This window comes from Muscardinus avellanarius (genome assembly GCF_963383645.1).
Source record: "Muscardinus avellanarius genome assembly, chromosome: 4".
Taxonomy (NCBI): Eukaryota; Metazoa; Chordata; class Mammalia; order Rodentia; family Gliridae; genus Muscardinus; species Muscardinus avellanarius.
Window position 1 is genome coordinate 3,575,102 of NC_137789.1, and position 15,401 is coordinate 3,590,502.

The window sequence follows — 15,401 nt, forward strand, 5'->3', positions numbered from 1 at the left end:
ACAACATGGAGGGCAGTAGTCACAGGACTCAGGGCTAAGAAGGTGGCAGTGTTGAGTTGAGGCAGTGCATTCGAGATGGGCAGCACGGGGCCTGAGCCCGCCAGCCCTGGCTTAGTGAATTGTCAGCAGCCGCGAGCAGCTTGGGTGTGAGCTGGAGCAGGCTGTGCCGAGGGGTGCAGGCATCCGTGTGGACAAGATGGAGGCTGGTAGCCGCCGGAGCATGTGGACCAGGCTCTGGCCGCCACTTGTGGTGGGTGGGCTCGTCAGGAGCAGTGAAGCAGCATGCCCTGACGGGCATGAGCGGCAGGCAGGGGGTATTGCCAGGAGCTATGGGCTAGCCCTCCCCAGTCCAGGCTGTCCCTGGCCCAGTGCACAGAGGCTGCAGGCCCCTCCCTGGGGCGGCCCGAGTTTACAGCAGCCCTGTGCCAGGCCAGGAGCGTTTAAATGGCCCTGCCCCAGTGGGCCCTTGCCCACTGCATTTTACTATTTTATTTTATTATTTTGTGGTACTGGGGATGGAACTCAGGGGCATTCTACTTCTAAGCTACACCTCCAGCCCTGTTTTTTATTCTTTATTTTGAAACAGGGTCCCACTGAGTTGCAAAGGGCCTTACTAAATAGCTGAGGCTGTCCTCAAACCTGGATCCTCCTGTCTCAGCCTCCCAAATGCTGGGATTATGGGCATGCACCACCACGCCCGGCTGCCCACTGCACTTTAGAGACAAGAACCTCCATCTTGGGGAAGGCCAGGCCCTGACAGGCATGAGCGGCAGGCAGGGAGTGTTGCCAGGAGCTTTGGGCCAGCCCTCCCCAGTCCAGGCTGTCCCTGGCTCAGTGCACAGAGGCTGAGGGCCCCTCCCTGGGGCGGCCCGAGTTTACAGCCGTTGTGCGGCTGAGCCTGGGAGCTTGCCTTCCTTGGCTTCTCGTCTTCACTGTGTTTCTCTGGCCTGGTGTTTGGGAGGGTCATCTCCAAGCCACACTAACACAGCCTCGTGCTTTCGTGTTGTTTGAAACCACAGGCACGTGAAACTGCTCAGCCTTCCAGCCAGCCTCCGGCCACAGAAGATGAAAAGCTTGCTTGGCCAGAGCGTGTCGGCCAAGAGCCCCTTCATCTACTCGCCGATCATCCCGCACAGCCGCGGGGAGGAGCGGAGCAAGAAAATAGGTAGGACTCGGACCCGCTCCCCGCGCCCCGGGGCCTTCCTAGAGTCTTAGGATGGACTTTGGGGCTAGATCCCCTGGTGTGCGCGCACGCCTGTGTGCCTGCGGGGCACGCTCTCAGATTGTCATGCAGTTGCCCATAGATGTGATTTCTGAAAATCCATTATAAAAAGGTGACTTTGTGAACATTCTCGAAACCAGAAAGACCTGGGCTTTCACGTGGCAGGGACATGGAGCGCGTTGCGTGTATCTCTCCCGGACTCGGTGTCTTCCTAGAAAGCCACTGGATCCCGTGACGGGAACTCCACCCTGCCGGCCTTGCCTCACCCCAGGTGCCTCCCAAGGCCCCACCTCTAAACACCAGAACTGGATTAAGTCTTCTCGCCTTAATTCTTCACATGGGGGGGATTACATTTCAATGCACAAACCCTCAGGGACACACTCGAACTACGTGCAAACCATGGCGGTGTTCAAGAAGCGACAGGAAACATTGAGCGCTTCATTAGACAGTAGGCAGGCTTCGTGCTGGGTGACTCTGCCCAGCCGTCAGCTGATGAAGTGTTCCGAGCACTTAGCGTGGGCCAGGCCAGGCTGCGATAGTTGGTAGGTGCCGTGTTCTACATGCATTTTGGACTAGGATGTTGTTTTCCTTACCATGGGTTCATCAGGATCTCGGTTCAGGAGCACCTCCATGTCACACTGTCCCTACTCTTGACAGATTTTCCCATTCAGTTCAAGTAGGCAGAGCATAAACAAGAGTAGTCGAAGACTGAGACAAGATTCAAATAAAGGTTCTGTAGAAAAGACGGGGAAGAGAACTACCACATGATCTAGACAGACCATTGCTGGGTATCTTTCCAAAGGAATTGACACCAGAATATTAGAGTGAAATGTCCGTTATTCTCTGTTTATAGCAGTTCAATTCACAGTAGCCAAATTATGGAACCAGCCTAGGTGTCCATCAACAGGTGAAGGGATTGCAGAATTATTATTATGGGATATACACACAATGGAATTTTATTCAGCCACAAAGAAGAACAAAATTATGTCATTTGCAGGGAAGTGGATATAGCTGGATAGCTGGAGGCTATTATGTGACGTGAGATCCGCCAGTTACAAAATGAAGGGTTATATGCTTTCTCTCATATTTAGAAGCTGGGGAGAAGTCGGGACACAGAAGGGGCTCCAGACAGGAGGAGAAACCCCAGTGGGGTGATGGAAGGGAGTCTGGGGCACGCAGGTAGTGGGAAGAGAATTCATGAAGGGAATGCTTCATTCAGCACAACGCGTAGTCTGCCCAGTGCTCATGGCTGCCGGGTGCTGATGCTGCAGGTGTGGCCCCTGTCCACAGGTGAGGACACTGAGGCCGAGCGGATAGGATTACCTGTCCTGGGTCAGAGGCCTGCCGGAGGCAGAGCCCAGTCCCCAGCTCCGGGAGTTTTTCCACTATTATAATGTGGCTTCTTGGAGTAGTGACAACCTACGCATTTGTCGAGGCTAACCTCAGTGAATGATTTAAGATTTTTTTTTTTTTAACTGGGGATGGAACCCAGGGGCATTCTACCTCTGAGTGATACCTCAGCCCTATTTTTTATTCTTTGATACAGGGGCTCACTAAGTTGTGGAAGGCCTCACTAAGTAGCTGAAGCTGGCCATGAACCTACGATCCTTCTGTCTCGGCCTCCCAAGTACTGGGATTACAAGACTATTTTCTATTTATTTATTTATTTATTTATTTCTCTCTATCTATCTAGTGGTACTGGGGATGGAAGCCAGGGGCATTCCACTTCCGAGCAACACCCCAGCCCTATTTTTTATTCTTTATTTGGAAACAGTGTCTCACTGAGTTGCAAAGGGCCTCACTAAGTAGCTGAAGCTGGCTTTGAACCTGTGCGATCCTCCTGTCTCAGCCTCCCAAATGCTGGGATTACAAGCGTGCGCCACCACGCTGGGCAAGATATTTTTCCATGAGAGTATTATTCAGCCTAAATCATAATATTTGTGGGGTACCTTGGGGTAAGAAAATGTGATTTCTATCCTGCAGCTTCTAGTATTCTTTTGGCAAATTCTGGTGAGTGCCTGCGTCAGTCTTGTGTGATGATAGATCTCTCACCTGAGTTCCTCATCTCTGTAGCCTGATCTTTGTGTCTGCCTGGGGGACTCCCCTCACAGCAGGGGACTAGAGCCAGTGATGGGGACCCATCTCCAGGGTAACCTGCCGGCCTTGGTGTCTGCCCCGGCCAGCTTGGCCGTCCTCTGAGCTCCACTCTGCAGCGGTGATCAGCTGAGTTCCTCATCTCTGTAGCCTGATCTTTGTGTTTGCCTGGGGGACTCCCCTCACAGCAGGGGACTAGAGCCAGTGATGGGGACCCATCTCCAGGGTAACCTGCCGGCCTTGGTGTCTGCCCCGGCCAGCTTGGCCGTCCTCTGAGCTCCACTCTGCAGCGGTGATCAGCACATGCTGGGCTGTGCTGCGGTGGCATGAAGGGTCCCCGTCCTTTGCAGTGGGACTCCACGGCACTGCCAGACTTTGTGTTGAGGTTAGCAGCTGCCGCAGGTGTAGTCTGGAGGTCCTGATGGGCCAGGGCTGCCCCAGGAACCTGGCTGCAGCCTAGCCCTGCAGCTCTGACTTCTCACCCATGACTTGGGAAAACTGATGGTGTTGCCTACAGAAGGGAGACATTAGAAGTTGACTCAGGCGTTGTGAGCAAGTGAGAGGAAGCCCTCAAGCCCCCGTCAGCTGTTGAGAGAGTGTCTCCAGGAGCAGGTGTGTGTGGTGCTGAGACAGCGCGAATCGGCAGCGTTTCCGTGTAGCCTGCGGACTAGATAAGCCCAGCCAGTCCAGGGCGGTGACGTGTGCGGAAAGTGCCCAAGCGGTGGACGCCATGAGGCTGTTAGCTACCGATTCCTGTCCTTCCGATGCCGAGGAGGGAGCAGACCTGGAACTAACGCGCAGCTCTCGTGTGTCCTAGACTTCCAGTGGGTCCGAGGAGACGTGTGCGAGGTCCAGCTGATGGTGTACAACCCGATGCCGTTCGAGCTGCGCGTGGAGAACATGGTACACACGGCTGGTCGCCGGCCCTGTGGCCGGAAACACCGATTTATGCTTAAAACACATTTGACTTAAAATCAGACATACACACCCTGTGCCGTATGCCTGTGTCGCCAGAGACTGAGCCTGTTGTGAGGCAAGGCTACATCTCGTCAACCCGTGTCTCTGCTTGGCACTCGATAAGAGCTTACCAACGCGCTCAGCGCACCCCTGCGTGCTCCCACGGCCCCTTGTTATTAAAGCAGTTCACCCTTCCCCAATTGTCCCCGCGGTTATCGCTGCCCCCACCCGGGTCCTTCCGGCACCCCGCCCCAGGGGTACTTTGGGACTCTGCTCTCATGGAGCCAAAAGGGACCCAGATTAGTTTGACCATGCACTGCAGCAACAGACCCGCTCAAGAGGCTGGGGTCCCTCGGCTGGGGTCCCTCGGCTGGGGTCCCTCGGCTGGGGTCCCTCGGCTGGGGTCCGGCTGTCTGGGGGGTCTTGCACACCATTAATTGGATTTAGTCCAAGATGTCTGATGCTTTTCTCTTCTAATCCTCTATTACTAGAATTATAGCGGCCTCTATTCTTTTTTTTGAGTACTGGGGATGGAACCCAGGGGCATTCTACCTCCGAGCTATACCCCCAGCCCTATGTTTTTTATTCTTTATTTTGAAGCAGGGTCTCACTGAGTTGCAGAGGGCCCCGCTAAGTAGCTGAGGCTGGCGATCCGTGCCCAGATTGTTTGATGTCAGCCACACGTCGGTCGTCCCTTTGCTCCCTGTGGTGTTGGTAAAAGCCAAGGTCCTTTGCCTTCTGGCAGCCCCGAGCGCCGTGGTGACCATCTCAGGTGGGCTTGGGACTGGCCGTTCCCGAGGGCCGGCCGGGCCAGCTCACCGTGGCCTTCTCTTGCTGCAGGGGCTGCTCACCAGTGGAGTGGAGTTCGAGTCTCTTCCCGCCGCGCTTTCCCTCCCGGCAGAGTCTGGTCTGTACCCAGTGACGCTCGTTGGGGTCCCACAGACCACCGGCACGATCACTGTGAATGGTAAGGAGAGCCCCTCGGTGGGCTCTGCTCGCGAACGGCCGCTGACCCCTCGTGTCTCCTCTTGGGCCTCGAGCTGATCGCCTGTCCTTCTAGTCCTTAGCAAGTGAAAGATAATGAAGAAGGCTGCTCCGGTGGTGCGTGCCCATGATCCCAGTACTTGGGAGGTTGAGACAGGAGGATTGCAGGTTCAGGACCAGCTTCAGCACCTTAGTGAGACCCTGTTTCAGCATAAAAAATAAAAAGGGCCGGGCATGGTGGCACAAGCTTGTAATCCCAGCATTTGGGAGGCGGAGACAGGAGGATCATGGTTCATGGACAGCCTCAGCTACTTAGTGAGCCCCTTCGCAACTCAGTGGAGGTAGAATGCCCCTGGCTTCCATCCCCAGTACTGAAAAAAAAAGGTCTGGGCTATAGCTTGGAAGTACATTGCACCTGGCTTCAATTCCTAGTGCCCAAATAAGTAAGTAAATAGATAAATCAAATGCAGAAGCTTGGCGTGGTGGCAGTGTCTGTGATCCCAGAACTTGGGAGAGGCTGAGACAGGAGGATCACAGGTTTGAGGCTAGCCTCAGCAACTTCGGGAGATCTTCAGCAACTAGTCAGACCCTATTTCAAAAATAAATAATACAAAGAGCTAGGAATGTAGCTCTGAGGTAGACCGACCTTGGGTTCAGTCCCCAGTACCAAAAAGAAAGGATGGCGGCGAGATTGCGCCTCTTTGAGATGCAGCTTGAGGAGGCCGGTAGAGCGTGTGGTGTGGTTGGCGGGCGCCCGCCGTGCTTCCGCGGTGTGTGCGGTCTGTTCTGCGGTCAGCAGGACGGGGCTCAGGCGTCGTGGTGAGCCGGGCGCACACCTCGTGGCGACCCCCTGAGGTCCCCCTGGGGGCCGGCCAGTCCCGCTCTCTCCCGTCTGCTTTGCAGGTGGAGCCAAGCGGCCGCTCTTGTCGCGCGCTCATGAGCCAAGGCCAGCATTGGTCCTCAGACTCAGGGTGTATGTGGCCGTTGACTTGAGCAGTGGAGAAGAAAAGGAAAATGACAGGTTTTAATTAAGAATATAAGATAATGGCTACCTAAATGACAAAACCTACACTGTATCAGGTTTTTTTTTTTTTTTTTTTTTTTGGTACTATGGATTGAACCCAGGGGCACTCTTCTACTGAGCTATACCCCAATCCTATTTTATTTTTAATTTTGAAACAAGGTCTCACTAAGTTGCTGAGGCTGGCCTCAAGACTGTGATCCTCTTGTGTCAGCCTCCCAAGTACTGGGATACAGGTGTGCACCATCACACCTGTCTGTATCAGGCTTTATATAGAGAATAATGGGTGTTGGTGGCAGAGACAGGTTTTGGGGAAGAAAATATTTGCCTTCCTCAGTAGAAGAAGCCTACGGAGAAGCTCACTAGGCAGGGGGGACGTGAGAGCCGTGGGTGGTGGAGTCGGAATGAGAGAGCAGCTGGAGCTGGTGGAGATGAGGGCGGCTGGGTGAGCGTGGGGCCTGATTTGCCCGGAGCGAGCAGTGTTCTTGTTCTTTAGGTTCTAAGGGTCCACCTCAAAGGCAGGAGCGTCGGCGCCGGGCAGCCAGCCACTGGGAATTGTTTCATTTTGTCACACTGGGAATGTTGTTTATAATATTCATCTCTCAACATTTCAAAAGCCATTTTAAAGTTTTACTTAAACAATTTCAAGTGCTTATCTAACCAACAGGCTTTTTTGGGGGGGGGCATGGGAAAGTTGCTAAGCTTAAATTCCAGCTCTTGTCCACAGACGGCAGATTTGCCGTCTCACGCAGCGGTCGTGATAACAGTAAGGGGCGCGCGAACGCCCATCTCCAGGGCATGTTTTAGATACGCGTTAAGCCACATTCTGTCCTGGAAAGGAATATTAGTTATCATTCTCCTTTTATAGATGGAGAAATCAGAAAAGCAAATTAGTAAAGGGCGGAGATACTGATTCTTGAGTAGCAGAGGCTGAGTTTGCAGGGACCTTCACACGTCCCCTTCCTCTGGACCCGGTCAGCCTCGTGAAATCGGCCATGGGCCCTGTTAGCAGCTCCCTTAGGCACGGGGACATCGGGGGCATCGGGCTGGGGGAGCAGCGGAGGGGAGCCAGGGGACAGTGGCCAGGCCTTCCGAAGAAGAAGCCCCCTTTCCCTGGGGCATTTCTGCCGTAGGCGTGGGCACCGGCCTGCCAGGTGTGTGAGGACGCTTGTCTTGTGTTACAGGCTACCACACCACCGTCTTTGGCGTCTTCAGTGACTGTCTGCTGGACGACCTCCCGGGGATAAAGACCAGTGGCTCCAGTGTGGAGGTCATCCCGGCTCTGCCGAGGCTGCAGATCAGCACGTCTCTGCCCAGGTAGAGCTTCCGAGGGGCGCGCGGGTGTCCCCTGTGGACAAGAAATGGCTTCCAGGAATATGTTTTAGTTGCCCAGTTTTAAAAACAACTAAGGAATCTGACCTAACCTGAAATTCTTTGACCAGAATCTGGCCGAATGACTTCTCCAAGGTGACCGCTTTGCTGAAAGTGAATGGACAGAAGTTGAAGTCTTTCATACCAGCATCAGAACAAAATGTGAAATCGGCCTTTGGAATTCGAATTTTTTTTTTTTAAACAGTTAAGGTTTTGGGGCACTTATGGAATATTCTTATCTTTCGGAAAATGGCTTTGTTCTCGTGTGTTTTCGCATCACAGGAAAACACAAAAAAGAGAGGGAAATCAATCTCAGGAGGCCCAGGAAAGGTCGCTGCCGACGCTCTGTGCTGTTTCCTCGCAGCGTTTTATTCATCCTTTTAAAAGAATACATTTATGAACAGCTGAACTCACCCCATCACGCACAGCACCCTAGACCACTTTTTATGTGACCACATCAGCTTTCCCTCACATCACTTTTTATAAATTCTTAAAATAATTCAGTTGTAACTGATTATTCAAAAGAGTACACTCTAAGGAGATGTCAGAATTGCATAGCCATTCACTTCCTCTCTACTGAAATTTGAGATATTTTCAATGTTTGTTCTTATTCATAAGAACAAACATCCCTTGGGCCATTTCTATAAAATGCCTCTTGGGGCCGGGCGTGGTGGGCACGCTTGTCATCCCCGCGCTTGGGAGGCGGAGACAGGAGGATCGCGCGGGTTCGAAGCCAGATGCGCTGGCTTAAGAGACCCTGTTGCAAAAAAAAAAAAAAAAAAAAAAAGTATAAAATAGGTTTGGGAGTGTAGCCCGGAGATAGAAGGGTTCCATCCCCAGTACCACCTAAAACAATAAATGCATCTTGGGGTTTTTAGAAACGTACCTTGGGGTTTTAAGAACGCGTCCCATGTTCAACAGGCCCTTCCCTTCACCAGTCTCGGCCCTTGTGGGAGGTCCTGTCAGTGGGAGACATGGGCAGGTGTCCCGCAAGCATGGCGCCCTGCTGTCAGGGCTCCGTCCTCCACGAGGGGCGGCAGAGCCCAGGTGGGGCCGGGGGAGCAGCTGCATGATGTGATGTGCGGGATGTGACTGAGGGGTACAAAACAGGAGGAGGCGACTCGAGGGAACCGCAGGCCGAGTGAGTGCTGAGCGTACAGGACTTTCAGAGGAAGGCCAGAGAGAATGTTCGTGACCTTGGGCTAGGCACGAGTTCTTGGATAGAACACCAGAAACAGCATCCACAAGCTAACACATTGATAAATTGGACTTCGTCAAAATTAAAAACCTTTATACTTCCAGAGACACCATTAAGGAAATGAACAGACAGCTCACGGCTGCAAGAGAACGTTTGCGTGTCACATATCTGATAAAGAGCGCGCATTCACATAAAGAGCTTTTAAAGCTCAGTAATAAGACAAACAACCTAATTAAAAAATTGGCAAAAGATTTGAATCGCTCTCTCCCCACAAAAGATGAACAAGCAGCTCATAAACAACCTGGAAGGACACTCGGCGTCATTAGCCGCTGTGGGGCTGGCGCGATCCTGCAATCCCAGTGCACCCTGCCAGGGTGGCCGTGAGCCCAAGGCACAGCTGCCAGGGTGGCAGGGCGCTGGAGGAGCTGCGCCTTCACCCGCTGCGCGGGGGGCAGAGTGTGGCACCCTCTCAAAGATGCATGGGCAGTTTTGTAAAGAGTCAAACTTAACGTTTACCGTATAACCCGACAATTCTGCTCCCAGGGACCTTTCCAAGACAGGTGAAAACATATATTGACACAAATGTGCGTTCATTGTACATGAACGTGCATAGAAGCATCATTCATAATAGTCAAAGGAGGGGCCGGGCGTGGTGGCACACACTTATGATCCCAGTCCTCGGGAGCCCGAGACAGGAGGATCCGAGTTCGTGGCCAGCCTCGGCTACTTAGTGAGGCCCTTTGCAGCTCACTGAGACTCTGTTTCAAAATAAAGAATACAGAAATAGGGCTGGGGGTGTAGCTTGGAGGTAGAATGCTCCATCCCAAGTACCACAAATAAAATAAATAAGTAAATAAATTAATAAATAAACTAAAAAGCCAGGTGTGGTGGTGCACACTTGTAATCCCAGTATTTGGGAAGTTGTTACAGGAGGACCGCAGGTTTGAGGACAGCCTCTGCAAATAGTGAGACCCTCCACAATTTAGTGAGACCCTGTTTCAAAGACTAAAAAATAGGGCTTGGGGTGTAGCTCGGAGGCAGAATACCCCTGGGTTCCATCCCCAGTACTGCCAAAAAGTGGAAAGAACTCAGATGTCTGTGAGTTGATGAGTGGATAAAGTGCGGCGTATCTTTGTGATGAAACACTACTCAGTAAAAATGAAAAGATGAGCAAACTTGTGATCGATGCACCGACATACACGGACCTCAGAAACATCAGGCTAAGTGAGAAAGCCAGACACAGAAGGCCACACGGCGTCTGACTCCTTCATGTGAAATGTCCAGAACGGGCACAGCTATAGAGACTGAAGACAGACTGGAGGCCGCCTTGTTTGGGGGTGGGTTGATGGAAATGTTTTAAAACGGCTTGTCGGCGATGTCTGCATGACTTTGTGAACTTCCTAAAGAGGGCTGGAGACCCAAGGTAGAAGGCTTTTGTGGCTTGTAAATTGCACCTCAGTGAAGTTGTTGAGACAGATCACCTTGGCTGGCCTCAGGGTAGTGTAGACACCTGGTGGCAGCCGCGCCCACGGCAGCCTCTGGAGGATGCTCTTCGCGGCCCTCGTGGACTGCCGCGGGCCGTGGCTTCAGCAGCTGAGTGCTGGCTCCGGCTCCGGCTGGCCTGTGCTGCTCCTCCTGGGGCTTCCAGGTTAGGAAGGTGGCCGGCCTTGGGCCTGGTGAGCGGGGGCCTCGGGCACTGGTAGTGCCAGGGGCTGAGGCTGGGGGCAGGTGACCCGAGGACCAGGGGTGGACATGCGTTGCTTCCTCTGTGGCCACATGGCCACCGTTACCCTGTGTGTGCAGCGTGGGGCACCGAGGAGGCAGCCATCACAGATGCAGAGGGCCACTCCGTCCCAGGCCTGGGGCAGTTACTGCCCAGATACGCTTCCATGTTGCCAAGATGATTCTAGCTGGAGGTGCTTATTACTTGGTCCAGTGTGTATAAAATGAGTACCTGCCAGTGCCCGGTGTTTAGGTAGGAGGTGGTAGTGCAGAACTAAAAATCTTGCCCCTACCTCAGAAAGCTTTTGGTCCAGCGCAGGGTCGGGGGCAGTGACCACAGGTGCACTGGCTTTTTTTTTTTTTTTGTGGTACTGGGGATTGGACCCAGGAGCATTCTGCCTCCAAGCTACATCCACAGCCCTATATTTTTATTCTTTATTTTGAAACAGGCTCTCGCTAAGTTGCTGAAAGCCTCACTAAGTAGCTGAGGCTGGTTTTGAACCTCCTATCCTCCTGTCTCAGCCTCCTAAGTACTGAGATTACAAGCGTGCGCCACCATGCCTGGTTGCACCGGCTTCTGAGGCATTGATGGGCACGAAGGGCCTGAAGGGGTGTTAGGAGTGAGGTTGTTTTGGAGGGAGGTGTGAGAGGGTGGGGTTCCTTGGAAGGAGGCGTAGGAGCCCTCTAGGAGTGGAGCAGAGCGAGCTTGCAGGGGCTCTGGAGGGGCTGCTGCAGTCTTGAGCCCGCAGCCAGCCTGCTCCCAGAGCTACCTCGGCCCTGGCTTAGCTGCTGCCCACGGGGCCAACACAGACAAGTTGAGGGCCATGCCCCTAAAGAGGGCTTGTTTGCTTAGACCTCACACAGGCCATCGCATCCCCACACAGGAGTGCCTCTGCAGAACAGCGCCTCCTGGACCTGAGACCCTGCCTGGCCTGGGTCTTGTGGAGTCCCTGCTGCCATCTCCCTATGCCCTGACTGCTGAGGACTCGGCCCCCCCTTGGTGATACTGGGGATTGAACCCAGGGCCGTTCTACCTCCAAGCTTCTCCCCCGGTCCCATTTTTTATTTTGAGTCAGGGTTTTCTAGGTTGAGGAGAGTTTCAATGCTTGTTGAGGCTGCCCTGGAGCCTGTAATCCTGTCTCAGCCTCCCAAGTACTGAGATTACAGGTGTGCACACCACACTGGCTCTTAGCCCCTTATCAGTGTCTGCTGGGTCTCAGCTGAGCTCCTGCTCGTGACGTGTGGCTGACCTGAGATGCTCGGTCCCTCTGCTCCCGCCTCCGCTCTCCTCTCCGCCCCTCCCCTGTTCACCTCTCCCTCCCTCCCTCCCTGTCCGCACTAGCAGAGGGTCTTGGCACCCTGTTACTAGATGAGAGTAATTAGTCTCAGCCGCATTGAGTTTTCTCTGCAGATTCACATTGATTACAAACAGCTTTTGCTTGAGGAGGGCTATGTGTTAAGGACGGCGAGAGCCATTTCTACTGAGGACATGAGTGGCTTTCGTCAGAGTCCAATACTGTTTTTTTAAAATTTGTATTCTGTTTGCTTCCTCCTCCTCCTCTCCTCCCCCTCCTCCTCTCTTCCTCCTCCTCTCCTCCTCTCCTCCTCCTCCTCCTCTCCTCCTCCTCTCCTCCCCTCCTCCTCCTCCTCCTCTCCTCCTCCTCTCCTCCTCCTCTCCTCCCCCTCCTCCTCTCTTCCTCCTCCTCTCCTCCTCCTCCTCCTCCTCTTTTCTTCCTCCTCCACCCCTCCACCCCTCCTCTCCTCCTCTCCTCCTCTCCTCCTCCTCCTCCTCCTCCTCCTCATTCTCCCTACTTTGATTGGTGCACTGCAGCGTCACATCATAACACAGCTCAGAGTGATGGAGGCGGCCATGCACACAGCCCTTGAGTTCACCCGGGCTCCTCATGCTCTTATGTCTGAGAACTTGCCCGGGCATCAAAGCTTCCGTCGAGGCCAGGCATGGTGGTGCACACCTGTGGTCTCAGTACTTGGGAGGTTGAGGTAGGAGTGCTGTAGGTTTGACCCCAGAACAACTTAGTGAAGTGAGTCCTCTGTAAAAAGAAAAAGAAAACTGGGCTAGAGGTATAGCTCAGCGGTAGAATTTCCCTGGGTTCAATCCCCACTACTACTAGCCTAACCCCCAAAAAAGAAAAAACAAAAAAGCCTCCCACAGGGAAGTCGGGAACTTGGGCCCCAGGAAGTGTGTGGCTGGCTTGCCACGCCCCCTAGTTTTAAGCGGGTCTCTTCCCTGGGGTAGCGGAGGTGCGAGACCTTCATTGCCCTCTGGTCCACAGAGTGTGGGTATGAAGCCTTTCTGCTGCACAGGGCACTGGACCGGGGTCGATTCTGAGCCTGTGTGCTGACCGGTGCAGGGCTGGGAAGAGCTGGTCCTGAGCGGCTGCTGGTCACTGGCCAGTGGCGGAGCCGAGCCTGCCGGGCCCTTTCGTAGCCTCTGTGCCTGCGTTGGGCACGGTGCTGGCTCAGGAAGCAGCAGGATAATCCCGTCTCTCTGGAAGAGTCTTCGAGTACAAGGAAGGAGGGGTGGCGCCCAGTGTTCTTGAAACTTGGGCACAGCTCACAGACTCCGGACTCAGTGCAGGAGCCTTAGGGGATCCTGGGGCGCTGGGGAGGCCAGGGCCCACGGGGATGGGCCTTTGCTTTCCTCTTAAATCCAGGGGTATCCCCAGGCCCTTCTGGGTCTAAGAGCAACACCCGCATGGCCCGTCTGCATCAATTCACCCTTTAGCTTTTGCCCTTCACAACCCAGCGATTAAATATTTCTCTGCCTCACACACACATGAGACAAAGGCCGAGTGCGTGCATTCAGGTTCCCTGGACGCAAGCGCCGGCGCGTCCGTGTGCGTGGCCCCGACGCCGGCTGCCTCGCCTTTTCCTCTCCCTCCTTCCTCCTCACACGCGTCGTGCCATCTCTGTTGCTCTAGGTCTGCACACGCGCTGCAGCCTTCCTCGGGCGACGAGGTCTCCACTAATGTGTCCGTCCAGCTCTACAACGGGGAGACCCAGCAGCTCGTCATTACCTTGGAAAATATCGGAATGGAGCCGCTGGAGAAACTGGAAGTCACCTCGAAAATCCTCCCCACCAAGGGTAGGTACCCGGAGGACGTGCCCCTCCACCCCCATTATTGGGACCAAATATATATGCAGTAGGTAGAAAAAATCACCGGCACAAAATGCTGCCGTGCGGTGTGTGGGGTGTAAGGGACTCGGCTCTGGGGTTTGGCTGGCCTTTGACCTAGCGAGCTCATTTCAGATGACAGCAAATTATACCCCACGGGGCTTAGATTTTCGCATCTGTAATCTGCCTAGCTTAGTTTAGCAGCTGTTACGCATTTTTCTTCTCTTGTGTGTGTGGTCACTGCGCCTTAGGACCTGCCGGCTCGCTCCTGGGGGATCCTGGCCGGTCCCTGGTGTCCAGGGCCCCCCTCACACGCCCCTCACACGCTCCTGAGGAGCCGGCTCCTGGCCCGCACCCACGTCCTCTCCCGTGACTCCAGAGCTCGCCTGGCCGGCGGCTGCTCCGGGCCTCGGCCGGCTGTCACTCCTCTGGAGAGGCCTCCTGAGGCTGGAGTCGCGGGGCCTTCCTTCCTTCTTGCTCGGGGCACCCTAAGTCACCCCTCCGCGGCCCTGTCGCACGACCCGTGACCGCCTGCAGAGGCTCCTTCTCCAGCATTCTCCTCCACCCCGGGAACGGGCACATCGTGGGCATTCGGTACTGATGGAAAGCTGTTTTTTAAAGTTTTACAGAGAAAGCAAACAAGAGCGTGCGTGTTGGTGGAAAGGAGGGATTGAGCGGCTGAGGTGAGCTGTTTGGAATCCAGCAAGAGCCGCTCACCGGCTCTCCTTCCAGGGAGGCCTTGGCCGCGTCTGTGCCCCCAGTCCTTGCCTGCCCTCCCTTTCTGCTTTTTTTTTTTTTTATTATGAAAGTACCCACACATACAGAGCAGTTAAAGGGGCTTTTTTGGGGGAGGAGGGATACTGGGATTGAATCCAGGGGCCTTCTGCCTTGGAGCTATGGTCCCAGCCCCTTTATTTATTGTTTTGTTTTTGAAATAGGATCTAACGAGGTCTCTGAGAGTCTTGCTGTGTTGCTGAGGCTGGCCTTCACACTGCAATCCTCCTCTCTCAGCCTCCCTGGTGCTGGGATTGCAGGTGTGCTTCCCTGCTGTCCTGTGGGGAGGGATTTTCTAGTGGAGGCTGAATCCTCACCATTGAGGCCCCCAAACTAGCATTTGGCTGTATTCGCTTCATCGCTTCTCTGTCCAGCCTCCTAGTCATCCACTAATCTATCTAAAATTTAATACTGCCCAAGGTAAGCTGCAGGTTCCAGTACATTTCGTCCCTGAATGCTTCAGCACGCGTCTCGTTAATTAGGTTCAGTTTATTCTTATAAATTGTATGTGCAGTGAAACGTATGCATCTTTAGAGTACTGTTTGCTCTTGTGACAAATACATACACTTGTCTAACCCAGACACTTACCAAGATCTATCATAGAAAGTTCCTTCCCAGCCTGTCCCTGCCCCACCCTACGCGCCAGCCACCTCCTTTAATTTTCCTTGTCCTTGGTAAATATTTTCTAGTAATGATGCAGAAAGTTGGGAACACACAGCAACGGGATAGTATCCCAAGGGAGCGCATGGTGCCGTGGTCTTCGGACACTGTCAGCCCAGCCTTAAACTCAGTCTCCCATCATGCCTTGCACGCACACCCGAACCTTGTTTGTTTTGCTACGTCTTCCTCTACTGGGTCCGGGGATGGATGGGGTGGATGCTGGGATGGATGGACAAGGAGAGTGAAAGTGGAAGGGGGGAGG

General features: G+C 53.9%; 1 protein-coding gene across 5 annotated transcripts in view; it reads left to right on the forward strand.

Annotated features, from left to right (window-relative positions):
- TRAPPC9 (trafficking protein particle complex subunit 9) overlaps positions 1-15,401 on the forward strand; it is a gene marked incomplete at both ends in the record, with an annotated part of 503,715 nt that overhangs the window by 106,069 nt on the left and 382,245 nt on the right. For all 5 annotated transcript variants that reach the window (XM_080695229.1, XM_080695231.1, XM_080695232.1 and 2 more), the window contains 5 exons: positions 1,020-1,165; positions 4,134-4,219; positions 5,114-5,240; positions 7,463-7,595; positions 13,512-13,675. In XM_080695229.1, the coding sequence (XP_080551355.1) occupies positions 1,020-1,165; positions 4,134-4,219; positions 5,114-5,240; positions 7,463-7,595; positions 13,512-13,675 (656 nt within the window). The remainder of the gene's footprint in view (positions 1-1,019; positions 1,166-4,133; positions 4,220-5,113; positions 5,241-7,462; positions 7,596-13,511; positions 13,676-15,401) is intronic.